The sequence below is a fragment of the Acanthaster planci genome, linkage group LG01, assembly GCF_054643075.1.
Source record: "Acanthaster planci isolate LZ-2023a linkage group LG01, COTS_SCS, whole genome shotgun sequence".
Lineage (NCBI taxonomy): Eukaryota > Metazoa > Echinodermata > Asteroidea > Valvatida > Acanthasteridae > Acanthaster > Acanthaster planci.
In genome coordinates this window covers 7,456,175-7,484,010 of record NC_141777.1, presented here as the reverse complement: position 1 = coordinate 7,484,010, position 27,836 = coordinate 7,456,175, and the positions used below count along the sequence as shown (strand labels likewise).

Below are 27,836 nucleotides of genomic sequence, written 5' to 3'. Positions count from 1 at the left end.
ACGAGTAGCATATTATTACGCTATTGAAAGAAAATGTCCATGACCACTGGGGGAAGTTCACCTCTGCTGCAGGTCTGTTTATAGAGCCAATGTTTTTTTTGGGGGGGGAGGAGGGAGAGAACGCCTTCTCTTCTTCATTGTTAAAATGAATTGTTGTATTTAAAACTTTTTGGTCAGGTTTATTGGGATATTTAAACACAGCATTATTGTTTAGATTGATACAGTGCAAAGCTGCTAGACAGTTACCCATGTACCCTTACATTTATAGACTTTTCACGTTGCCATTTTGTAAAGTTGAAAATTCTGTTTTCTTTGCAACATTGGTTTTGGGACAATCTGGTAAAAACTTTCAGACTTGTTAAAAAAGGATTTTGACGACACGTCCTTGTACAACCACAACTGATAATGTTTAATATATCACATAATGAATCAAAAAACATATTTAGGACAGACTAAAATGTAGAGTACATACATGTATGTACACATATCTTAAATTAATCATAAGTATAATGTTTAGTGTCTGCCAGGATCTGATTTTTCGATTCACACTTAATTTGGAATTTTCTTTAATTAATGTGGTGGCCTCAGCAGGAAGATTGTGTAAATATATTTATGGTTAATAAGAATAACTTTGTTAATTCCAAAGATTTTCTTGGATACATTTCTGTGCATTAGCTTGACCGCAGAACGTTGGTTGAAATTCGTGCTGAGAAAGTGTGGATTAAACATTACTTTACAGTATGTGATAGATGACCTCCATTCTCCCATTTTATAGAATTTACTTCATACATATTACAGATAAAAGGGTGTACAGTGGTAGTCATCGTTACGTTTTAGCACATACTGCTATTTTAGAGGTTGCTTTTATAGTAGAGTGCCTTAAATCCAATGGATTTCATTCACAGTTTGTAATGGATGTCGCTCATGGATAACGTTGAACCAGTAACTGTGTTGTAAGATATTTCATGCCCTGATTTTGTTACCGGGAGTTTAGGAGCTACTAAAACATGTAGTGGAGTGTTTTCGTTTTTTGTAGCTCCACATTTAATGTATAACCTGTAGAGAGTATTGTAGTTTTCTGGCTGAAACCCTGGGTATTAACCATTTAAAACGTATTCGATGTGAGTCTAAAAAGTACATGCAGCTTCTTCCGTGGAAGAGGCTTCAACTTGAATTTGATTCCTGCACAGGTACAGTAGGTGTCAAGGACTTGAAAGTTATCCCCGCTTCACCCCATTTACTCTGAATTTGTTGTGACTCACATCCTGGTCCTCTCAGTAACAGCACCTTCCTACAAAGCACTGCTGCTCCTGCAGGTGTACTTGGCTGCCGCAGCGGGCATGGGCAGGACCTTGCCGAAACAAGTCAGAAGTAGCCGTTGGCACTCGTGGCGAAACCTGGGATTGATCAACGAGTACAAAATGGGATTCAGTATCGAGTTGAAGTAAGGCACGATTGTCTGGCAGATGTACAGAGCTTGTTTCTCGAGGCTGACATTCACGTCGGGTTCCAGTGTGGCCGAGTAAATTTCTGCAATCATTCTCGGCATCCAGCACAAGACGAAGGCACCGATGACCAGTAAGAGACGCTTGGCGACAATGAAACGTGTGTGGTGCATAATCTTCTGGCCGTGGCTTTCATTCTGTGTGTCATTGTTGCGCTGGGAGATCACATAAAATATTTTCAAGTAAGCCATGGCAATGATAAACAGGGGAATCAAGAGGCTGATAAGGCTGTCTGCCATGGCCACCCCAAGCCGCGCTGGAAGCTTTCCGATATTGTCATACCGGCACTGGTCCTCAAAAAGTAATGAAAACGGAATGGATACGACAATTGTAAAGGACCAGATGAAGAGGATGGTGTACGTGACACGGCGCACCTGGGTTCTCCGGTTGAATGGCCGGCAGAGACAGTAGTAGCGATCAACCGAGATCCCAACCAGCATCCAGGCGGAAGTGAACATCACCACGTGCCACACATAGGCAAAGACAGCGCACTCCAGGGCAACAACCAGCCGGCTGACGGCCGAGCATTCCAGGTGAAGCTGTATGGGGATGGCCACAGTGCAGACAATGAGGTCTACCACAGCCAGGCTGCACAGGAAGTAGTTGGCAGTGGACTGGCGCTTCCATCGGTTGCGCAGGTACACCATGATGACCAGCAGGTTGCCCAGGATTCCCGCAACCATGAAGAAGGCCATCAGCACGATGTTAATGGTCATGCTCCAGCCACTACCTACATGCGATGTCAAATTGCCCCTGGTTTGGAGGAGGGTTTCATTCCTGAATGTGATGGAGACCACTTGGGTATTGTTCCCATTCTCCTGTGCCAAGCTTGGAGCATATTTATCGAATCCCATATCGGTCGAGTTTAACAAAGGCAGTGCATCGCCGGTCGGCAGAGTCATCGGAAAGCTAGTCATAGCAGCAGGTGTCAGGGCCTCTGTCATACGTGCAAGAATAAGAGTTTCCCTCATACATGTACATGTAGCGTCCAAACAGAAATGCCATACACAAGAACGCTAGTGTTTTCTCATAGAAACATCATCTGAGCTGAAGCATCCACTATATTGTTAATTGCAGAAGATGTGCATGTATTTGCAGATGTGTCCACAAGTTGTTGTTCCCAAACGTAGTTCACTGGGCAAAAATATTTCAACAAGAAGATACACAGGTAGGCCTAAGGAGAGTTGTCCTCATCAAGCAGCAGGAGTTTTCCTGTGTGGCAAGGATGCGAGATTGGCCAACTGTTTCCAGGCACGTTCTGCTCACAGCAATCTGAAAAAAATGTAGAGTCCTTGGTCAAATTTACGCACTTCTGAGTCTTTGATCCAATTTGTTTGCCAAAGCCAGCGGTGCTCTGGTCACGTCACAAGTTCTGACAGTTTTTGCTGTCTCAGCTGAGCAGGCACTGGGCGGAATGGATCCTAGTCATCACCAGTGAGAGAGAGAGAGCGTGTGACTCTGTCGGTGGTCTCAACTCAAATACTCATGAGCACCGTGGCTGGTTTGATCGAACATCCAGCAAGCTTTACCCAGGATATTGTAGTCTTCTCTCAGCGGACATTCTTCTCCCCTTTTGGTTTGGCCTGCATGTGTACTAATCCCTGCAAATAAACAAGACAATTATCAACTGTGATCCTTTACAGAGTGTATACCAGGACTTTTTAAAAATTATGTACATAATATCTAAACTGGCCTTCATGGTTCCATAATGATCCTTAATTGTAAATTTAACTATTGAAAGGCAGTTATGGGAGAAATGTAAATGAAATTAATTAGATTTCATTCTAATGTCTCCTTGAGGGTAATTCCGGAAATTAGGGGTCTAAAAGTGTGACATTTTCGTGTCCCCGTTACATCTGACCTTTTTTATTTCATATGGAAATATCTCTGGAATTTACTTCCGTCTATTACTATCTGTTTGGCAGTAATTTGCATTAATTCATCATTCTTGGAAATTTAGAAAAAGCGTTTTGAATTTACAAAATTATATACATCAGATGTGACGGGGACACACAAAAAATAGACCCCTAAGTTCTGGAATTACCCTTGAATGAAGTTTGGTGGAGGGGTTGTCGATTTTAACTTTTGTTGATCAGTAAGTATCATTAAAATGGCAGAGTGAGCAGAGAGGAGAAAATACAAGTCATCCTTCATTGAAAGAAGATCAGGATTGCAGCATTGGAGTTTTATTCACCAAATTGATTGATAGTCATTTGAGGAAAGTGCATTTAGCCATTTATTCCGTCAGGGCCATGTTGGTACACAGAGCAAACCACTCGAGATATGTTTGATCTCAGCCCGTCCCATCGCACAGTTCTATACCGAAGGTTTGTGTCGCCTAAGTGTGTAAATCCTGTTGCTGGTTTTGCCTTGAAAGCATCGTAAAGTGCACAGAGCTTAGCAGCATTTGTCCATCAAGTGTTACGAGCCCATTGCGTACATACCAAGCAGATTCCGTGCATTGCTACATTTGTCATAAATGCCTTTTTTTAAGGGACAGAGGGCCTTTATGTGAAGACACTTTTTATGGAAGTCACAATTTTGCAGACTGATGACTGTGAATAATCTTCATCTCTGTACCAGTAGATTTGCTTTTTTAAAAAAAATAAGAATGATTGCAGTGGTACTGATATTCTCCATTGAATTTCAGTCAGAGAACTCCTCAGTTCACATACATGTAATGTACACTGAAGATATCAAAATGTGACATCCAGAACTATTCAGTACGGGGAACAAAATCTGAGTGGTGCATAAAAATCGTTCAGACATCAGCAAATAAAAATTGGATGCCGAATGGTTCCCAACCATGGCAGGGTCATGCAGAATTTAAGTCTTCCGCATTTTTCGTGAAGCTTGCTTTTTTATACGTATTGGTGCTGTTACAGCCTGAAGGCCACTTTGCATGAAAACGAACACAGCCGTGAAGTTTACCAAAGTGTGAATTTACAACAGTTGAAACATGTAACTCAAGGGAAGGATTGGTGCAAATGTTTCTAGACATCGTAGTTGCTTTGCTTTCACAATTAATGCATGAACTGCCCTTCAGGAAATATGAACCAGAGAAGCATGTTTTTAGCAGTATAATGTTGTACATTTACATGTTGCATTAGTAATGTATCGGGCTGAGTCAGTTTGAATAATTCACTATTTGAATAATCAACCTTCAATACCCAAATATTTGGTCGTACCGACTGGCAGATTGTTGATGAACAAAGCATATAAAAATCAGTTGGAATAATGTACACAATTGTACATTATAATTACTATAGCTTCTCACGTCTAGGAGTATTTCTATCCATGACTTAGCAAGATTTAAGAGACGAACAATACTTCTTGTACTGTTTAAACTTTTTATTCTTTTTAAATTTTTTTGATGAATAATTTACTTTTTGAATCGTAAGAATTCTGTTGGTTTTCATTTGAATCTGCTTGAAACAAGCCTCCATAGTGCAATTTTCTCATTTAATAAAAAAAAAAATCTCCCTTCCTTTGCATGAATTTTGCATTCGAATATTCAAATTCAGAAAATAATATTTGAATATTCAATAATCGATCAGATATTCTTAACAGCCCTAAATAATGTATGAACCAATCAGCTTGGGCTTCTTTAGCTTGTACAAGCATTCAGTGTGGATGCTGGATAGTCCATTGTATACATGTAAACTTCATCGGGATCATTTTTTCCTGTCCTGTCTTGACACAGATAAATCATCCACGCTTTCCATGTTCTCCCTCCAGTCGTCCCTCTTTCCTCTGTCAGATTTGTCAGAGCTGGTATGCTGCCAGTGTGGCTTGTCATTTGTCACAGGAAAGATTGGCAGTGGTAATTATGCACGCTCCTTGACTGCTGATGCTCCCCGTTCACTTCGAGTGCATCGGCCGGATGTGCTTCAGCCATCGGTGTCAGTGTGGGAGTTGGTTAATGTCCCTGCTCACTGCAGAATTTTGAATAATTTTACACAAGTGGGCTTATTTTTTGTGAGCTGAAACCTTTGTTTACCCAATTAAGAAGCTTTAAAAGTCCTTGTGACCTGTCCAACTCTTGTGATACTTGTAATAAAATGTATTTTTGGAGTAGAATGATTGAAGTTGTAACTCCTTCATCCTTTAAGATTCCAGCATATAAGTGTCCACCTGTTATTTTGCTTGTTCTCGCACACTACTATAACTAAAAAATGCAGTAAGATGAAAAGGCGTGACAAACCCCGCTCAACCCTAAACTAATTAAAATTCAGAAAAATTCAGCCAAACCTATCAAACCCAGTCTCATGGGTCAACTCAATGGTATCAGACCCAACCCAACTGAACCTAACACATCTTAGTCTGACTCAAACCAAGTCATGGAAGAGGAAGCCCAGGTAGATCCCTCAAAACCATAGAAATCCAACCAAAGTCCAAGCCACAACGCTGTAAACCACTTCAAAACCAACCTTAAGCCATTGTGATGCTGACTGCAACCAAGCCACCAGCTCAACTTAGGACGGCCCACGTCTTGCCAAGTCCCTCGATTAATTTACCATCATCAATACCAGCACAGCAGAAACTCACCTCTTAGTAAAAATTTCCACCACCAGTGGCACCAACAGAGAAGCTTTCTCAAGGAGTACAGTCTCTTCATTATGGAACTAGTCAGTGATTTTTACCTGTCTCAATCCATCAGCCTCGTTCTTTTTTGGGTGCATTCGCTCCGAGCACCATCACGGTGGCGTAAATGTGTACATGTTACGTACTTGTGTCTGGAGGGTCCTCTCAGTTAACCTTGTTTCTGTTGAATGAATTCAGTCTTACAAGTTAATGTACCGTAACAGTAGCGGATCTATGTTTAATAGATTACAGGATGATGGAGGGGACCATGGCTGAGCATGTTCCATTGTATTCTTGTATTTTAATGAACCTGTATCCTCCTGGATTGTGTCGGTGTTACCAAGATTATTGGCCCGTTTATTGGCGTAGACAGCGTGAAAGAACCAGGAAACTAAAGCGACTTTTGGAAATTTTCTCCCTGTTGAGCAAAAATTGCTGGTTTATTACTTCTACACTCAGCAAAACCGTGTACATGTATTTGCATTGGTAAATATGTATGTGTGGAGCTTGGGCTCAGAAACTGTAAGTAAGCAGAAAATTTTCCCATTTCCAATTATGAATTGTGGAGGTAAAGATGCCTGCTGTAGGCATTAAAAATGACGGAGTGTGTTCTGCTCTAAGATCTGGTCTTGAGTAGCAAGTTGTCCCGTGCCGGATCTGTGCTACACGTAATGCCACATGTACCTTTTGGTTCTAGCACTGTATATGCACCTACATGTAGTCACAGACAGTCAATTAAAAATCCGGTCCATTCTTCTTGCTACAGTAGGCACAGGTAGACATATCGTACGTGCATTCACATGACGGGCTGGACAAGTCTGTGGTGAATGCGTACTTGCATAGGAGGGATAAAGTATTGGCCATGTTGTTGTCACCTGTATCCATACATGTAGTTATTATCCTAATTGGAAGCATTGTGGATTAAAAGTAAGGTCAAATAAAACTGAAGTTGTAAAATGCTGCTGCAAACTGCAGAAACCCATCAAATAAGGACCTCAGCATGGTTTGGTTCACTGGCCGAGAAGAAGAGTCGAAGTGACCTCGCCAATTGTGTCCATCCTTTGATCCTACCAAGGCCAGTAGATTCAGGATGCTGGGTTTGTACTGAGGGAATGCCACCTCTGGAGATGCATTGATTTATGCGGTCAGCTGTGCTGGTTCCTCATCGTGAAACTGTTATACTGGACGCTTTGAATATTACCTCCCATGATGCATCCGACCAGGCTAAGATTTGAGCTATGTTACTTGTACTGTATTCTTTGACTGGGGGTATTTTGGGGTTTAAATTGGGCCACAGTCGGAGCCATCACAATATTGCTTGTTGTTATCAGAGTGATTTGTTGATGCTGAGTTTAAAGGATGGCTGCAATCAATTTGTTTTACGCACCTTTGAATATCAGTTAACCATACTTCAACTTGTGTCTCAAGGATTCAAAGGGTATTTTATTGCCTTTTTTGTTTATAACCAATGCGTATTTCCATATTCATAATTTTAAGTGTTTGAAAAGTCCACTTTTCAGTGCATTCAACCAAAAAGGGGTGTAAAAGAGTTTTTGTACAGTGAAGGAGGGTACAAAGTTAAAGAAAAATTGTGTCTAGAAAATTTCACTGTGGCTACACTTTAAAAACTCTTGAAAACAGAACGGAAAGAAATTTCTCACCACTTATGTCCAAGTACCAGTATATATGTACATGTACATGTAGGTTATGCATTGCTTGACTTTGATATAATGTACTAGTATTAGAAACAGAACTTGCTAGTTGTAATTCAATTCATATAAGTAACTTGAAAGGTTGACAGGATGTCTTGACATGTTTATTAAACACGTGCCGGTATTCTCTTCAGTGATTTTTACGCAGGGGGCATGGCCTCTCAGTCTTCACATGCCAGACGCCATACTGTGAACGTTTTTAAGTGACCACTCTAACAATTTTAGTATGAATGACTGAGGAAGTTTATTTACCTAGCCTCCTTCCAGACATTTGGAGAATATGGCGCCTTTTCTGTTGGAATTATCAACATAGACTCGATTGACTTCTGCCTGGAATTTGATGATTATGCCTTATCAAGTAATCATTTTGTATCAGTAAATAAAGCAATTGGTTGGTCTCAAATTTGTTGGGTTGTAAGGTGCAGGTGCTAGGATGTTGACCTATTTTATTTGCTAAATTTATCTCTTATCAGGTTCAGTGTCAACTTGGTTTCAAGTATGGCATTCAGAAATCTTATATTAATAATTGTAATTTTGACATGCCAGAATTCTGCATTCACCCTCCAACTCTGATGCTTTCTTGGAAATTTTTTTCACATCCTTTTGCTAAGTTGTCATTTTTTTCCTACTTCCAAAAGATGTAGACAGGCAAACGTTGCTATTGGTTGTTTGTCTTTGAAATTCTCATTTGACATCATCAAAGCAACAAAGTTATTTTGGAGAACCAGCTCAGCAGTGATCTGGTTCTTGCGTATTTTATTGAAACTGTGCCATCCTCTAAGAAAGCCAATGCAGTTTGTCACAAAAAGTGGTTTAGTTGGGGCTAGAGCTTCACGTGGTTCAGGCTTTTGTCCGGTCCGGAGACAGATATCGACCTACGTATGGAGATGCGCAAACGAGTGAAAAACAGGAAACCCACGCTAAGACCAACGCCATCCGCTTCAGATTGAATGACAGTGGTGCCACTGACATTGCCTTGTTGTTCGTGGTTGCAAAATTTAAATTTGTGATGATACGCAGGGCAGTTGGCCTACCCGCAAGGATTTTTGTGTTGGCTGTTAACTGAGAGTTTAAAAATCGGAAAATTTGGGAATGATACGGTCAATCAGCCTTTAGCGATCTGAGTCTCATTTCTTGCACAAGTCTACTGTATATGTCAATTCACAAGAGCATTATTTTGACAAACCTTGTTTGGTCCATTAAAAGTTTGGGGTGGTGGTTGTTCAATTAATAAGCATGCATATAGATATGCATGCAAATCATATGCATAACATTGCTGATGGCCGTTGGATGCAGGGGGAATGTTTTTGTTACTGACATTGATTTGATTAACAATGGTCCTTCGGTAGCAAGGCATATGATCATTACAAACATACCTTGAACACTGTCAGCTATAAGTTCTGTCAGAAAATGGTGTCCGGACATGCACTCTACATGTACGTGTTGCATTTTGGGGTAGGCAAAATGGAACCAAGTAACAACCAATTTTGGTCAGGTGTCACTTAGCAGAAATTAGCAGCCCTGTTGCCAGTCTCGGGCGTTGGAGGGGCCACATCACAAAAAAAACAAAAACAATTGTGATGTTTGTGGATTTTGCCGATGGCCGGGGAAATACTTTATATGGAACAGACTAAAAAGACACTTGAAGAAGGCAGCTCAAGTCAGTGCATAAAATAAAGTGCTGCTGAAGAATTGTGTCGCGTAATGCATTTGATAATGGGTAATTTTTACTTAAAATTTAATGAAATTAATGTACTGGTAAGTTAGGTAGTTTGGAACACAAATTTAATACTAATTATTTGGCACTAAAAAAGTAACAGAATACTTTTTGGCCTCTACATAAGCCTGTGCACTCCCAGTGTAAACATTGTTTGAACCCATGGCTTCTATCCTCATTGGTGGATGACAAAGTCAGTAGCCGGATTTAAACCCCTGGTGAACTGTCATTACTGTATGGTTTAATTTTGAGATGTCTTCCTCCCTTTCGAAATTAACCTTCCATTGAAGGGTTCTCCGTTGATTCAAGATCTTTCAATATGAGGGGAGACAAGTACATGTAGTTAATCCTTGACTTTCCCAGTGACGACTTCTGACAGATAAACTCTTAAGTGCACATTGTCATATCTGGAGAACCAAATTTAGAAGAATCTTCCCGAAATCTTGGCAGCTTCAACGTTAGCCTGGAGGCTGATTTTGGTGGTGTGTGTGTCAGTAGCTGTAGACTGCATTGAACAGTTGCCAGTGGAATTAATCCATGTAGGAGCGAGCTTTTTGCAGGCTCGGATCAGGGTAGGCTCACAAGAATATAAAGTCCATGAGTTTGTTACAAGTCCTAAGAGATCAAGATGTTCATGTTTGTCAATGCCATTCAGATTCCACTGTGCTTATCTTGCAAACTAACCCTGGAGGCAGGTTACAGTAACAGCTTCTACTGTCTGGTTGTAAGCAGTCGGATTTCATCTGACTGCCCACTCTTTGCTAGTCTTGGATAAGATATTGAGCTTAGCCCTTAACAACAGATGTACTGATATCTCTTCTCACTCAGCGCAATCAGTAATGACAGTACAGTACTCAAAGTCATCACTCACTGGTCATTGGTACATGGTGATGTAAACCTCATGCTTGTACCCTAGCCTGACTGCATCCAAAATGCAGATTTCATTTGAGGAAATCTGTGCTTGCAGTACAACTCAGTGTCATCATATTTCTCTTGAGTATTAAGCTAGTCAGAATGCATCTCTGGATATCATATTCTTCTTTCTCATACCTAAACCCTTGAGAGCTAATAACTGACCAGCCATTCCAGTGGGCCCATGGGGGAGGGGTTGGAGGGGCCTTCCTGTTGAGCAGCTGGCTCCCTATCGACAAAAAGACAAAAACCGTAAGCATCAAAAGTACTGTGAGCGTGAGTTCTTGTGATGTTGCCCCCTAGCTGTAACTGTGGCCCCCCTGAATGCCAGAAGCTGTGCTTGGCTTTATCATTATGCATTGCTGGTATTTTTGTGTACGTTTGCATTTGTTTCCTGCCCTGGCCTGGTACATATAATTCAGACACTACGTGTACATGTAGCAGAGCAGGCTGTGGGGGGGGGGGCAGCCCTATCCCCAGGCAATGGGAACTAATCATTATGAGACCAGCTAATTGTTTTAAGACTGTGTCACTGCAGTGCTGGCACAAATAGATCAACTGACTTCAAGGCATTTAAGATCAGCTAACATACCGATGCTGGACTGGTTATTACAATCTGCCCCCACCCATGGGAGCTTTTAAGATCAAGTGCGCACTCAGAGTGTAAGTGACTCAGATTTTTATGCACCATTATGATTTTGTGTTTCGGCAACTTTTGGCAAGTGTTGATCGAACACTAGAGTTAATCACACGTTTATCACACAGTCTTGAGTATATTTATGCAAATGTGTTCATAAAAGAAGAGTTTTCAAATGTTCTTGTGAATAATGGAAATGCGTCCAAATGATTAGTCAGAGTGAAAATGCCTTATGCTATGGACAGTGCGTCAAAAATGTAGATGTACATGTAGATAATATAGAGTACCATATCATTGTCATACCTCCACGGCATGATGCCTACAGAGAAAAGACCATCAAGTTTCCTGTATTTTGACTTTGTCAAAAGGAGTTCCTCTTCGGCTCATCTTCCTACTCGTATTCTTTTTTTCAACACCTGACAATGTTTTTCACAGGTTTACTGTGTAATTACAAATTGGTCTGTTTTTTATATACTCATCTCTGAAGGGATTAGATGTAGCTACTCAAATTCCCCAAACGCTTTCCGAACTCGCTACATGGACTGGATATTTACTCTCCCACAGGTGGCTTTTAAATGATTTAAGGATTTTCTTGCTGTCTTGAAATTATACAAGTAGATATATGTATTAAAGACATACTTGCAGATGGAAGCTTGTACAGTACAAGTACATTACAAAGTGCAAAGTAATGCATGTTTTATACATGAGGCACCCAAGCACTTACGTGTACAGATATCTCGTTAGCGTCTTGTGAAATCAGCCTCAGCCAATTTGCAATGGATAGTGCACATAGCTCATGCATTATTCCATGATCTGCCTGGCTTGTAATCACCATTTTAATAACATTTTAGTATATCGATTTCAATATGAGGGGTTTACTCTTTGCTGTTGGGAACAGCTATATGCTGTCGAACCCGGCAAAGCAGAAATAAGTAAATGCCACTTAATGCATACCTATGGAGTCCAACCATATTAATATTACAATATTCTGCTTATGACAAGGAAATTTTCACGTCCCAAGCCTTTTTTTCTCATTGGTTCCATTCCTGAAAATAGAAAGTTCCTGTTTTGAGAAGGTAATTTGCAGTAGTCAGATTAATGAGGTTCGACTGTACATTGTGATTGATGATGTGATGAGCAGTTGACCTTCAAAAAATGTTCACTGGATGTAAGATGAACTTGGAAAGGAGGTGTTCCTTTTATAGGAAGTTCAGCCATCCAGGAACTTCAGGAAATTTGGGTAAATGTGTGTGTACGGTGTTCTTCGGTATCTGAATGGGTAGACAGCTTCAGACGGCAGCTGACAAACATTTTAGTGTGTGAATTAACAAATCTGTCCAACTGCCATTATACCTTCACCTGTGCTATAGCAAGCTTAATGTAGTTGTACACCTGAAAGATTAGTTTTAAAAGTTAAGATTGCAAATGGTTTATCTGTAGTTTGATGAGCTTATCATCTCGATTTGGTAATTAATGAATTCTGCAGTGTGGAGATGAGCAATTAATTAAATTCTGAAAGAGTCATGCATGTACCGGTAGGCGCCAGTACTCATTTTTTTAATTCCGTAATTGGTCATTTGCAACAAAACCATGAATTGTTCATTTGCGGTCTACCATTGCCATCAATTACTTAGAGCTGTGTAGAAGATACAGGTGACATCAGTCTCAGCTGCCAAAGATAGACCAGTAAAAAGGAATTGTGGAAGATTCTGTAGACAGCAATCACTGGGGGGGACATTGCCAACTGAATGCACAGTGGAAAAATTTATCATCAGATTAATTCATTTCAAGTTACCCTCAAAATATTGAAAAACCAGTGGCTTCTTGTTATACAAATGCCACTGTAAAAGCTCATGTTTTCGGTGGACAGCTGACCAAACTGAAGCAGGTCAGCTTTTGCAAAAGAGGGAATAGGTTTTGCTTTGAAATCACTTGCTGCTCAGTCCTCCACGACTGCTGGGATGTAAGTAAGGTGTAAATGACAAGTCAGTTATCGTTTTGCTTTGAAATCACTTGCTGCTCAGTCCTCCACGACTGCTGGGATGTAAGTAAGGTGTAAATGACAAGTCAGTTATTTTTTTTTAAATGTACACTGCACCAACAGCATTCAAATTCATACATCTTTTAAGAACTACACATGTTATTTTATTGGTAACCATTTTTTATAATACCCTTTGCTATTTAGTTTTGGTCTTAAAAGCTTTTCGTGGAAGGTTTCGTTATAAGAGAACCCTTCTCCACTGGGTTCCCAGAATTAAATCTTTGAAGAAATTTCTTAGCATGTGCTTTAGTACCAGAAGTTTCCAAAATATTGTTTATATTTACATGTTTATCTTTTTAAATCAAAATTGAGAACAAACAACTGATTAATATTGATTTTTGATGTGAGAAAAAGCATCTGTTAAGTGATGTGCTTTGACGCACAATAATTCGCAAAACGAAGGGAGGGATATTGATGAATGGACGTTCTTGGGAAAGCAAAACCAACAGTTTGCATTTCACGCAGCACCAGATGCATCTGTTTGCGAGGGTTATCTGAAGAGCGCTCTTCAAGCTTTGGTACCGGCAGTAACGCACAGCTTAGAAATTTGCCTGAAGGATCAGTAGGAAAGAACTGCTGTGGGAGGATTGTGAAGAAGAGGAATCTTGCAAAACTATAGTAGATACATAATTGATTTGGGGTGGTAGGAATTAGGCAGTCATAGTGTTTTTGTAACCAAATATTACCCAGATGCATGGCAACATGTAAGTTATGGTAACGCTAAAAATTCCTGACAGGTGTGATACAGAATTTCTTGACCAAGGTCTTTTCCACAAAATGTGTCCACTCCAGAGATGTACAGTACACATATGCCATACTCTTTGAGTACAAAACATGAATCTGTACTCTGATATTGGTTATTGTCTCCTGCATGGCCCTGATACAGATTTTGGTGTCATTCTCAGTAAACTGATAATAACAGACCTTAAACATGATGACATAACGCAGTGTTTAGCGTGGTGCATTGTGGGGGAAAGGTGGGGGTGACAGTACGCGTGCTGTTGCTAGGGAAGATTGTCAAGAAGATTCTGATTCTAAGAATGCCTATATTGTCCAGATGGTTCATGTTAACTGTTGTGTGCCATTGCGTTACGCCATTATATTTTAGGCCTGTTGCCAATGTAGGGTGTAAAATGGCGTGCAGTGTCTTTATACATTTTGACCTGTGGGGATTACCTGCATTGACAACAGATGCTGATTTTATGACATTTTGTGATGGCTAGTTGGATCTGATGGGATGTGTCCTTCAGCATCATAGATACATGTACATGTGTGTATTCCCCCTGCCTCTCCCTTCCCCCTCCCCCCCAAAACTATACATGTACATGTATCTTACAAAATATTTGCTTGCACCTGCTGCTTATTGACTCAAATTGGCCCGCCAACTCGGGCAAGCTCATTGCATTTCAAGTCACACCTAAGATTTTTCTTTAACAAGCCCTGGAACAACGCTGACTATGCAGTACATGTATTTATAAATGCATGACAGTGGACGGCAGAAACATCTCCCCAACTAAAAGAAAAAAAATCTTGTCAAAGCAAACATAGACTAATTATCTGTGCATGCTCACATGCCAGTGTTGACACAGCGAGGAGTGGATTTGTGTATTTATTGAACTGTATGTGATATATGCAGGGGCGGATCCAGGAATTTTTCCGGGGGATGGTCAGGTCGGAGATTTTTTTTAATGTCTCATTTTTGCAAACAGGCGGAAAGGATGATGGAACACTACATGACGTACATTTGTAACACTCATCTTGTGCACATAAGAAGCATTTGTGGATGCTATCTTGTTGTGATTCAGTTATTTTAAAAAATTATATTCCCCTTTTTTAAAACTTGTTTTTGTCTCAGAGCATGGTACATGTTTGCATTTTTGTAAGCAATAACTACTCTGGTTGTATCTTGTGAAATTCTAATTCTAACGACATGTAGTTCTAATTTGGTGAGAGTTATGCATGGAGATGATGTTCTTAACCATCCTATTAACAAAAGAGAAACAGCCAAACCAATTCTTGGCTAACCAAAGCCCACCCCTGTAGCACTCAGTGCTTTGAGATGTTTTCAAATCCTTGACATTTACATGTGGGAAGAAAAGATTGAGGGATATCTTCCAACCTTGTCGCTCTTTATTGCATGTACTTGCAACTGCTCCACTGGTCTTTCCTGTTTCAAGGTTCATCAAACGTTTAAATTATTTTGCATCGATTGGAGCAATTTTGCATCTTTGATCTGGCCTCTGTATGGATTTTGGCACACCTGTCTCTAGTGTCAGTCAGTCTTTTTCTAATTTAAATTGAACTGCACGCCAGACTTACATGAAGGATTTGTTCCAGATTTGTTGACCTTACTTCCCATTGAAAGATTTGGTTGCCACCAAGAAAGAATCCAAATTTAATTACAGTAGGTACAGTTTCCATATACATGTACGCTGAGATTTTTGTAATGAGGAATAAAGCATTAAGATTATGAATGGATTATAGGGTACAAGGATGGGAAAGAACCCTCGTCCTGGGGGGTGAAAGGTCATCTCCCTTGGCTACTGGTAGGTGAAAATATCCCTTTTACCTTATTCTCATTCAGACCTTCGGATCCATAAATTCATGACGTTGGGTAGTGATTAAAATATCACAATGAACCCACAGGCCTCCTGACAAGCATACTGTCTGAAACATTGAGTACCATCGGTTCTTTTCAGAACCCAACATGCTCAGAAAAGAGATATATCCACTGTGCTACCACAAACCTATCTAGGTTACCTTTGTATCTCCACCATGAAAAGCTTCAGATCTCATCGAACCCACAGGTACCGGTGTAGACAATTCAATAACACATACACTGTGAACAGTATTATCTGGCCCTTTGTTGTAAGTGCAAAAGAGGTGAAAATGTAGAAAGGTATGTTAACCGGCCCTAGAAAAAAACTCCACGAGCTAGGAAATATGTGAACATCCTGTCATCAATCCGAGCAGAAATTACACGGTAATTTACAAAGCTAATATGCCGCAGGCACCCGTCATGTCGCAGGCGTGTCCAGTAACAAGGCTCGTGGATCGTCTCACTCCTGCGCGTGATGAATGACACCTGGTGGCATTGGCAGCACGCACTTGTCACTCTGTCCGATGCGTACATAAACGTGTCGCACAGCCTCCTTGAACGAGGAGTTTTGGAATAGCATGGATGAATTACATGGCAAATCACAACCCACTTAAGAGATGGGATGAACAGATAATCAGGCCAGGCCCAAAACTAAAACTTGTTTGAAAGATACAAGAGCTGAAAGTTACAAAGGGCGAATTTGATTTTATTTTTTACTTACAGGAAAACCTTCTCTTCAAACTCACCTCTGAATGTATTTATTTCCAGCATTGCATATGGCAATTTTTTTTCTCTACTGCGTTCTCAAGCGTCTTTGCCCATTGCTCAAGTTTGAAAAAATTAAGGAAAGTACCTGCAGCAGGAATTAAATTTAGGAAAAGCCAATTTAACAAAAATGAGGAAACCTGTGGCTCACTGCAAACATAAGCCCCCTGGCTGCTTGCTGTCACCCTAGCCCTGTCAATTTTGCATATACATGTACAGTGTACCTTTATGTGCTTGTGGTTGTTGTATTGTTAGCACCATAGAGTAAATCAGCACTGCTTTAGCACCGGCAATCACGGTGCTGCCTAAATCACTTAATACACCTATTTTGTTGCAGAAATCATGAAACATGACCCGACAGTGGTGGTTTTAAATTCCCAGCTTGGTGGCCTGGGTGCACTGTGCCATTTGTGCGTCATCTTTCCTCCCTTTACAATCTGGGCAATGGGTACACCTAAGTAGGGAATTATTTTTTCTGTCACCATGGTAATTTTTTGATCTTGGATTGGAGTTAATGAACTACCATCCGACATTAGCCACAGTTCACTGTCTAAAAATTAACAAGGAGCTTCCTACTGCCAAATGTTTGGATTGGTCAGCTGTGGAGAAAAAAACTGGTCGCCTGGAATAGGTCAAGTCTTACAAATTGCAATCAAATAATTTGTTCTCCCATGATATACTTTTACTCAATTATACACGTAGCCTGGTTTGTTACAAAGAAAGGCTTTTGATTTCCATATTCAGCACACCCTCCCAAATTGAATTTCAAATTTGACAATCTTGTGACTCCTCTTTTAAAAATGTCAACCCCTCCAATTTCTCTGCATCACTTTTGTTCTCATTTCATTTTGAAAAGAAAGGGGGACAAGGAGCAGTTTCCTTGGTATATACTGGTAGTCTGGGTCGTCAGAGCTGAGGTTTAGGGCTGAGTCAATTCAAATAATTTGCTATTCGAATCTTCGACCTTCAGTTTGATCGAATATTCAGTCTTACCAACTGGCAGATTGTTGATGATTAAACCATATGGGTTATTCCAGAAATTAGGGGTCCAAAAGTGGGACATTTTTGTGTCCCTGTTACATCTGACCTTTGTTATTTAATATGGAAATATCACTGGAATTGATTTCAAACTATTACTAGTGGTTTGACAGGCAATTTGCAATTCTTGGAAATCAGAAAATGTGTTTTGAACTTACAAAGTCATATGTCAGATGTGACAGGGACACCAAAAAATGGACCCCTATTTTCTGGAATTACCCATATACAAAATTAGTTGCAATAATGCACGCAATGTATGTTGTAATCAGTATTATAGCTTCTCATGTCTAGGGATAACTCCAGCCATTATTTAGCAAGATTTAAAAGATAACCAATACTTCCTGCCCTGTTGAAAATTTCTATTCCTTTTCAAATTTTTTAAAATAAATAATTTTTTGAGTTGTGAGATTTTTGTCACTTTTCAGTTGAATCTGCTGGAAACAAGCCTCCATAGTGCAATTTTTCTCATTTAAAACAAAGGAAAATTCTTCCTTTTCATGAACTTTGCATTCAGATATTCAAAGTCGAAAAAAACATTGAATATTTGATAATTGATCGAATATTTGGATATTCAGATATTCGGCACAGCCCTGCTGAGGTTGTTTTGGGGGAGACAAGGCTGGGGTAACATGAGATAGCGTCTACAGTTAGAATGAATACCTGAACTGATGACATTTTGAAAACCTTCTTGGAGACACTAGCACTACAATGGCACTGCGTAAATAATGGCTCATGTTGATTAAAGTTCAACGTGCCTCGTATAGACGGTAATGTTGATTTTAATTTTGCCGGCATGTAATTTAAGCAGCCGCATCGATCCTGTCATTCCATAGCCCGATGATACTTATGTTCTGTACAACTTCCGACCCCTGGAGTACATGAAAGGGTGTACGTTGAAGTGCCATTGACTTCATGATCAGTGCTACCGATTCGGTGATGTGGTGACGTTTCTGTCTCACAAGAAATCTTGTCGTGAGTCTGTGTACAAAAATTTAAATCTCCAACTAAAAAGGGGATCTTTTAAATGTAGATCTGAAAATTTACATAAAATTTCAGAAATATTAATATTTTGAACCATAATAAATGTCTCTAAGTATTTTCAATTGAAGTCCACACTATGAACATTAATTTGAGATACAATTTGTCTGACCTCAGAAAGAAAAAGTGGGCACAACTATTTCAAAAGTTAAAATTGAGGAAAACTGTTTTTCTACCAAATGTACGTAAACATTTTGCCCCAATTGTAGTTTTTTCAAAAACCAAAATCGACCAAAGCACATCTAGTATATGTGTAAATATTAAGGTTGCCTATTTAAAAAAAATACCCCTCCAATAAAAGAAAGCCTTTTTTCTCCTGGAGTATGTTGTTTCCTGATCACTTGAAAATACCCCCATAATTTCTTTTTTTACAGAACTTAAATACACACCTAACTCTGTAATATTACCAGGCTGAGGGGCATTATTTGCTGTTTTGAACAATAAGGAATACTTTAATTTAGTTACAAAGGCTGAATTAGTTTACATTGAGACTAGCAACCATCATATTCAATAATTTAGTGTCCTTTAATAAACCGAGTTGGAGATGGCTGTGTCAATCTGAGAAATATGTACATTCCTGAGTCAGTAGAGTCCATCTCTGTTTATTCTGTTTAAACCTATTGACCAGGTGCAGTGAATTAATCAAATTGCCTGCTCAGACCGTGCTGCTACCATCCAGTAACAAATATTAGGCTTCTTTACATTTTCCTTGAAAGTTCTTTATATGAATGAAGTCTTACTGATGTAATTTATTGGATTGATGGGGTGGACACCATTAAAATGTTGGGCAGTGAGAAAGTTTGGAGGGGAATTGATAGATGGAAATTTTTTTTCAGGAAATTTCTGTAAAACTTGAAGACATCTGTGTTTTTTCTTTTCAAGATTAGTGTGAACCTCACATAGGTTTTTTTTCCATCAGCAATACTTAAACAATAGCCTACATTCCAGCTACATTTTTGCACCTCATTGATTTCCTAAGAGCAATTTTTTTGCCCTCCGGTTGGTTGGTTGGATTGTAGCTAGAATTTGTTTTGATGTGAGCAGTGTGGCAAAAATGGTGACTGATATCTGGAATCCTGTTTAGTAACTCTGGGACATTTCACAAAATACAAGCCTCAAAATGATCATGTATGAAGAAATACCTTTTCTTGAAAAAATTGCCTATTTCCCAAATGGATGTCTACAAAAGGATGAGGACTGCTTTATTGAAAAATGAAAGACTAATTCGAGTCAGTTTTATGGACTTCAACAAGAACAGAGCAACAAAATTGTTAATGTATAGTACACACGTGCACAGGCAAACCAGGACTTTGTGATTTAGTTGTTTTAAGCTAAAGCAAGGAATATGACCATCTTCTTGAAAACTTTTGAACAAAAAGTTACAAATTAAACTCTCTACAATTGGTAACTTAAAACACAAAATGAAAAATTAATTCCCCATATTTTAAATCTTTTACAACAATTTTTTAAAAATCCTGCAGAATAAAAAGGACTAATAACAGGATTGAATGACTAATAAGGTTTCTATGGTACAGAATGTTGAAATTTACCTGTAGGGTTCCCAGTTGTCACCTCTCAGGGCTCTTTTGAGAACACTCAGTAATCCAGGAAAACGGTCAGAATTGCATTGAATACATCCAGATTGGCACTAACGATCTTGGCATTTAGTAGAAGCAATCACGTAGATGAGATGAGTGCCGAGTAGTCTTTTCAGCTAACAGATGAAATGTGCAGCAGACCAGATCACAAACATCCGATGGATATCTGGTGACTGATGAGCAGACTGACTGCATCTGGTCAAATCTCACACAGGCCGTAACCAGTGCATGCCGGACCATCTCTGTGCAGTGAATCAAGTCCCTGAAGGAGGAAAGCATTCCCCTATTGAGAAATAGAACAACCCAAAGTGATTTGCATATATCCAAAGAGGTGTACAATGATTGGCTGTGAGCTACGCTTCGACTATCACATTTGTAGTGCTGAATCAATTTGGGGTGAACCCTATGCGATTCAGCAACACCTTTCTGAGGGATTTGAAGTTGCTTTTGTCAAACACGCTGATCAACCATAAAAGAGGTTTAATAGTCAACATGGAAGACTGGCACTTTTAAGAGAAACATGTTTCCTATTCAGTTCAAAGTTGGGATGACACCATGTTGCTTGCCTTGGGCGACTGTTTTCCAAATGACACATGAAGGCTCATCGAGATATTTTCTGCACAAAATATCTAAGCGATCTCCTCACTCAATCAGAAAACCTTTCTCTAGACAAGAGCAAGATAAGTTTAATTTTGCTGCCAAGGTGATGATCTTACATGTACCGTCGTTATTTGCACTGTGTAGCTAACTAGGATGCTGTTGACTTTCATTGTGACGTACAAGTACCCGCACCAGTTCCGGTATATGGGCTTATCATAGTGTGAAAATCTTGAAGTGGATCTTACAAGTGAATTGATGCCCCTCCTGCCAGCGTCATATTGATCAAGGCTCTGTGGCAGAGTATGAAACACATATACACGCTTGAAATACTTAGTAACTAAGGCAACCATATCTCACCTGCAACTGCTTTGTTTGTTGCTGATGGCTTCACATGCAATCTCTGTATCCATCACAATATTGCCGTGCCGGAGTCGACATGGACCAAAGGTCATTGTTGGCCACTCAAAGCTGTCTTGGAGTCTACTCTTTTTTTTTTTTTCTCCTTTTTTTAAAGTTTGATAGAATCAGAGAAACGAAACTGGGGGAAGTTCGTACATACACAGATACAAACCCATGATTTTTTTTAAATTCCTGCCAGAAATAAGGCAAGAGTCATCTGTTACCATAGATACCACATAGCTGATGCCGGCTGCATTGCCAGTGGCATTCTCGCTCTTTGATTTATTGACTAATCTGACATGGCCAATGCTGCAGACACTGGGAACGAAAACTAAACAGAAGAGAAATAATTTAGAAAACACAGCTTGGGTTATTATGCCAACCAGTACTGAGATAATTTGTTTGTGACATTCAGTAAAGCAGGCCAAAAAGAGGACAATGAGAAAACCAGGTGTGATAACAGCTTCGGAGTTCAATAGCATTCAGAGGTTGTTATTCTCATCAATAAATTTGTTTTGCACTACAAGGTTAAACTAATTCTGTCCAATTCAAGACACAATACCATCTTTACTGACGGTGCCAGCTATATGTAGTCTTTAATTTTAGCCCAGCTGATCAAAAGCTTGTGCCACAATGGAACGTATCATGCAGGTTTTTAATGACAGATTGTCAAATGATTTCAAGCCGTGGGCATTTTGCAGCTCCAGCTAGTTAGTTATGATGCGTATCCATAGTGAAAACAATCTGTAAATGGTATTGAATTTTAGTGCCATTTATGTGTTGTAAAAACACTGCTGTCACCTACGCTAAAGACTCTGTTCTGTGGCTGTACTATGTGTGGTTTGGGCTCACTGTGGGAAATCAGGTGTCATTCACCTGCACATGTTCCTCAGCTCTCACATAATTTGCATGTACATGTATATGCATGTGTATTGTACAGTTGCTTTGGTCAGGCCAAGGTACTTCAGAAATGTATTGTTCTGGGCTATTAACAAAACACCAAGTTTGGGGCAAAATACTGTTTATATATGGTGTTATTTATATTTGAAGCAGAGCTACATGTAGCAACTGCAGGAACCAATAGCCAGTTAATGTCAGATTTTCTTACCTGAATGGGTTTCTTTTCTGCAAATTCTTCAACCTTGCAATTTATTTATGAAATATAATTGTTTAAGGAGGCATAACTCTTGAGTTTAGGCATCAGTATTTTCATCCCTTTCCCCGCTTCTCAACTGCCCTGGTAAAACTTGTTGCGCCGTCCACATGTCAACCAGTTCACATACAAAAGGTCCAAAGCATATACAGGCGTCGCCTGCGGCCATGCTTGTTTTTTGCCAATTGTTTTGATTCAAAGGAGTTGCTAGTTGAAATTTTGTGTTATTATCTCTTTTGTAAGAATAGTTTCACTCCCTAGAAAATCAGCTTATCCAAACAAAGGAGTCTTTAATCCCCTTAGATCTTTTGGCTCCCCAATCCTCTCCAATTTGATTCAGATTATTCAAGAAAGTGTTTCCATTTTATTGTTGGTTGGGGGTGTTTCCACTTAATAGCAGTGTCCGGGTGCAGGATCGTCCTCTGCACTTTGATCCAACTGAGCATGACTCGTTAATAGGTCAACTGCGGAAATGGGAAAAAAAGGAGCATACACCTCCTCCGTGGAACAAGTCTTTAGGAAACTTGTGCGTATTTACACATCATCCAGCATCAAGTGGTTAACCACGGCTGTGGTATCTAGTTAATTACCAACACCAACCTATTTAGGTAGTAAATAAAAAGGACACAGCTAAAGTTGGTAAGAGAAACTAAGGTGAACCAGTTGAAGTGGCTGCTGACTTTCAGGATGTGTTGATGACATATGAAGTATATTTTATTTCCTCTCGATGTGCAGGACTGGAGGACACGGCCCATGTACTCAAGGAGAGTGGCTTATTGTTTAGTGCAACATTGGGAATGGTGGACGTCACCAGAGGCTCCAACTCTTACTACAAGCTGCAGCTGCTGGAGAGTGATGCGGGAAGCAGGTGAGGTTATCAAATGTCCATCTGTAGATATTTCAAAAATCTTGATGTCTTCAAATCAGGAAATACTTACTACTGCCACCTCATTCCTCATTTTCTCAACAGTTACTGGGTCTTCAGGTCCTGGGGACGCGTCGGCACAGGTATTGGAGGTAAAAAGGTGGAGTCGTTTGGATCCAGGAAATCTGATGCCCGCAGAAACTTTGTGGATGTTTACACTGAGAAGACCGGAAACCCTTTTGGCACCAAGAACTTTGAGAAGATCCCTCATAGGTTCTACCCACTGGATATTGACTATGGAGATGACGTACGCATTTTCTTTTGAGCTTGTTTCCTGCTTATGCTTTGTCTTTGTGTATCTTTCCTTGGGGCCTCGTTATTATCCTTGTTAGTATTAAGTATTTCTGGTAATGAAAGCAAGGAATCCTCACTTGTGTGCTTGGCACTGTAGCTCATACATGTAAAAAGCCTGATGAAACCTGTAAAGAGGAGACAGTGAGAAGCAGTTAGCGTTTTAGAGATGGGAGGAAAACCCCAGAAGAATGTTCTGGATAAAACCCACTGAATCAGGTAGGGACTGAAATCCCATTCCACATGTGGACCGAGCCGGTAATTGAACCCAGGCCACAGAAGTGAAAGGCAAGGAAATAACCATTACATCAAATTCTTGTTACCTTTCTTCTGATATCCTTGTATCCTCACTTTTTTGTCATCCAGAATTCTTGGTTTACTTAATTCTTTTCTCTTGTCCCACTCTTGCGTACCTCTTTGTGGTTTACTTGCTTTGTTGCTCTTTACACATGTAGTTCCTAATTTTTGCTTTTTGATTCCTTGCTGTCTTGTGTCCTTTCACTCTTGCCTCCTTGCTTACTTTCTTTATCTGCTTGCTTTCAGGTTCTTTGTCTCCTTGTTTTCACACTTCTTGTTTGTTTGCTTCCATGCTTTTCTGTTTCCTTGCTCTCTTGTTTCTTTGCTTTCTTGCTTCCATACATTTTAGTTCCTTGGTTTTCCATGGTTCCCTGCTTCTGTTTTTCCTTGCTTCCATTCATTGTAGTTCCTTGTGCTTCCATAGTTCACTGCTTCCGTTTTTCCTTGCTTCCATACATTGTAGTTCCTTGCTCTTCCATGGTTCCCCGCTTCTGTTTTTTTTCCTTGCTTCTTTCATTCATTGTTTCGCGTTGCTGTCTTGTTTCTTTGCTCTTGTGCTTTCTTGTTTCTTTGCTGTTATGCTTCCTGATATTGTTTCCCCTGCTACCACGAGTCCTTGCTTTGTTGCTTTCTTGCTTTTTCGTTCCTGGTTTTGTTACTTCTTTGATTCTGTATTTCCTTTAATTTCCTTGTGTAATTGTGTAGTTCCTTACTTCCTTTTCAACTGATCATGATGGCTACTTTCCAGGCTCCCTCATAAACATGTTCTGACTGTTTTTATTAAAACATGGCTTTCATTGCTTTCTTTATTCTTTCCATTCGTCCATGCTTGATGTTTTCCATCCTCCAGTGCTGTTAACCCCCTCTTTGCGTACTGACAGCAGATCGTTGGTCATTCTGGCTTAATTTTTCTGTTGTGTCTTCCTTCCTAATATCTTTCAGTGATCCATCTCCTCTCTGTTTGTATTCTGTTAACCAATTCCATATTTGTTCCTTCACTTGCTGCATTTCATTTAATCTTTGTTTCCAGGATGAGATTGCAAAGCTCGGAGCCAACACTGATGTTGAATCCAAGTTACATCCACAGATCCAGAACTTGATGAAACTCATCTTCGACATTGACACTCTAAAGAAGACCATGGTTGAGTTCGAGGTGAGCTCAGTGCAGACTAATCACCTCAGTTGCCTCATGCTCATCCGTACACTAGGGTGACAAGTTCTTGGTGATTGTACATGTATTTTAAGGTTGAATAAGAAGAGAATAATGAGCTTTGAGTGAGTTCAGTATTTAGAGAGCACATGCTCAAACTGAAAGATGACATAATTTATTCCAACAAAGCAATATGTGAACATGCAAGGTCAGCCCTATTTCAAGGGCCTCACACACACTGAACTTGTTTGAACCGGCATGACATACGGCGCTGTGTTTTCAAATGACCTTTTGCCTTTTTGAAATAACGAATATTATTATTATTAAATTCGGAACTGGCTCGTTGTGGACTGAAACTTGACGTCTGTGTAACAGAAGTGTAACCGTCAGTGTCACAGTGCAACAGTCATCTATGTCAGTGTTACATTTGCACATATCTGGACTAGTCACTCAAACATGGCCTGAAGGTGTAAAGGGGATTTTGATGTCTCCGCGGAGCATTGTCTTTGATCTTCAAAGAGCCCTCTCAGCATCTTTGAAGTGCAGGTGAGAGAAAAGAAACTGCGACACCTTTCATCAGCTTGCAGAGCTCGATAAAGTGCAGTGTTGATGTAACAGCGTAACTCTCCCGCCCCCCAGATTGACATGGACAAGATGCCTCTGGGGAAATTATCTCGCAGCCAGATACAAAATGCCTATTCCGTCCTGACGGAGCTTCAAACAGTAAGTTTTTGTCAGCCTTTCCGTCCTATCAAGGTTTTGAAGTCCTTGTGTATTTTGGACAGTGTTTGTTCATTGGCTAATAGTACAGGCCGGGGGCTGTTCTTACAGGTTTTTGGTAGGCAAATCATGACCAAAAGTATCCCTTTAAGATTTAATTTACCCTGGGTGCACCTTCACTTAGCTTAATTCCACTCAGAGTTGAATTAACGGAAAAAAGGTCTCTCTTCTCTGAGTAGCCTAGGCAGCACTTTGTGTGGATTAGTGGGATATTGGTTGCCACAGATCTGATATTTGAGTGTCTCTTTTGGGATCCATGTCAACCATAATATAAACCCTCTGAAGAGACACTGACGCATGGTGCTTTAAATGGAAATTATTACTTTGTCCTCAGAAATTTGTTCCCCTGTCTTCTGTGCTTTGATATAATTCAAAACATGGGTATGTAGACAAGAAATGGTCGGCAAATATTTGCACCCAAGTGCTTGAGCGAACTCGTTCTCAAACTTGACATGAGGGCAAACAAATTGTGTTTGATGTGAGTGAGAAAGTCAAGTTTTTGTTTTTCAGCAAATGCACGTTTCCCTCTTCATGTGTGTTTACTTTTTACTGTACTTTCATGATTTCCACTACGCTGTGGCACGCAATTTCACCCTGTCATAAACTTGATTCGCGATCAGGTCTTTTTGGTTTTCTGAAGGAATTGATTTTAAATGTACAATTGTACATGCAAACTCTTCAGAAAGAATTCCCATTCATGCCCAAACGGAGGGAATGAGGCCCTTAAAGTTCAGGCTGTGTAATCCATCTGGCTGTAGTTCTTAGTCGTCAAGTATTCTTCATCGGGGGTCTCAGAAATGCTTTCTTATCTACAGTTTTTGCTTTAAATAAGGGAATATGTCACATGGTCATCTCTTGAAGTAAACAAGTAAAGTCTGTTCCAAGCTAATGACTTAGAATTTTTAAAGTTTTCCTGGATGGAAGGCCGGTCCAGTTAATACTCATTTTTTTTTCAGCTGGTTCTAGCACCTGTTTGTCCTCTGGTTGGGAAAGGCAGTTATGGTTGAATTTGACTTCCCAATGGCTGCAGCTTGGGGCCAGCAACTGGGTTCCAACCCCTGACCCTCTTGTCAAGAGTTTAATGATGCGACTCGTGTGGAAAAGCACAATAAGTTTTGTTTCCATTGAGGACAGTTACAGTGCATGTAAATGTGCACATGTAGTCTCAGGCATGCAACTCTCCTAGGATCAGCCGATTTCCTCATTTTGCACTTCACACTCATGCCATTGAAAATTGAACACCATACAAAGTCTTGTAAAGATTGGAATTTGCTTGGTTTTTGTCAAAGTCCAAGTTGCGTGCCTGGTATCGGTAGATTGTGTTCTGTCTTTTGCCTCACTTCCTGTAAGGTGGTTGCATAATGGAAGCCAAAGCTCTTCACCAAGTGCCAACAGATGTGTTTGAAGCTGATGACTTAAAGACTTCTAACCTACCAGAGTCATAGTTTCGACATCACTCTAACAGAGAAGCAAAAAAGCAAGGTGTCCTAACCGTTACGAGTTGTGTATACATCAAGGACATTAATGGTACCTGTATGTGTGACCCTCTTTGCCTATATCCCTCAAAGGTGTGGTGTATGAGGAGACCGCATGGCTGTCAGGGATAACTGTTTTCTTTAACAACAAATGTTTTAAAAACTGATTGACTTGTAACAGATCCACAGTATCAATGTCACTGTGACAGTTGGGCATGTATGCTTCCAGTGCGTATGATACCAGGTCTGCGTTTACCATTGAGACTTCATTCAAGATGCATTCCTTTTGATCCTCTCCCCAGCTGATTGAGGCAGGCAACGCCAGCAGGAATGCCATGCTAGATGCTACCAACAGGTTCTTCACCCTCATACCCCATAACTTTGGTTTCAACTCCATTCCCTTGTTGGACACCCTGGAAGTCATACAGGTTGGAAAGTTTGTTTGTTTGTCGAACATCTTCATTGGATGATGATTAAAATTAAAAAGTCAATTGAGCCCTTTGACTCTCAGGCCAGATGAAAGCACTCGCATTTTTGACTCTGTATTATACAGTTTGACGTTTTAGTGGCAAAAAAATCAACTCATATTGAGTCAGAGACTTGCTATTAGGAAGTCATTG

At 40.0% G+C, this 27,836-nt stretch overlaps 2 protein-coding genes across 4 annotated transcripts in view; one reads left to right on the top strand and one right to left on the bottom strand.

Moving 5' to 3' along the window:
* The window catches only part of parp1 (poly(ADP-ribose) polymerase 1), a 68,088-nt gene that overhangs the window by 33,270 nt on the left and 6,982 nt on the right, over positions 1-27,836 (top strand). For both annotated transcript variants that reach the window (XM_022234840.2, XM_022234839.2), the window contains exons 13-17: positions 23,034-23,166; positions 23,269-23,470; positions 24,842-24,964; positions 25,601-25,684; positions 27,519-27,644. In XM_022234840.2, coding sequence (XP_022090532.2) covers positions 23,034-23,166; positions 23,269-23,470; positions 24,842-24,964; positions 25,601-25,684; positions 27,519-27,644 — 668 coding nt within the window. The remainder of the gene's footprint in view (positions 1-23,033; positions 23,167-23,268; positions 23,471-24,841; positions 24,965-25,600; positions 25,685-27,518; positions 27,645-27,836) is intronic.
* On the bottom strand, positions 529-20,326 carry LOC110979229 (melatonin receptor type 1B-B-like). Of its 2 annotated transcripts, XM_087135691.1 has the most exons (3): positions 20,099-20,326; positions 10,569-10,659; positions 529-3,106 (listed from the first exon to the last, which is right to left on the bottom strand). In XM_087135691.1, the coding sequence occupies exon 3, from the start codon at positions 2,474-2,476 to the stop codon at positions 1,292-1,294; it is 1,185 nt and encodes a 394-aa protein (XP_086991817.1). In that variant the 5' UTR covers positions 2,477-3,106; positions 10,569-10,659; positions 20,099-20,326; the 3' UTR covers positions 529-1,291. The 2 variants fall into 2 exon arrangements, with proteins under 2 accessions (XP_086991817.1, XP_022090534.2); XM_022234842.2 differs by lacking the exon at positions 10,569-10,659.

Bases quoted from the DNA above. Each gene is read 5' to 3' on its own strand.
- LOC110979229 (XM_087135691.1), bottom strand. From the start codon at position 2,476: ATGAGGGAAACTCTTATTCTTGCACGTATGACAGAGGCCCTGACACCT.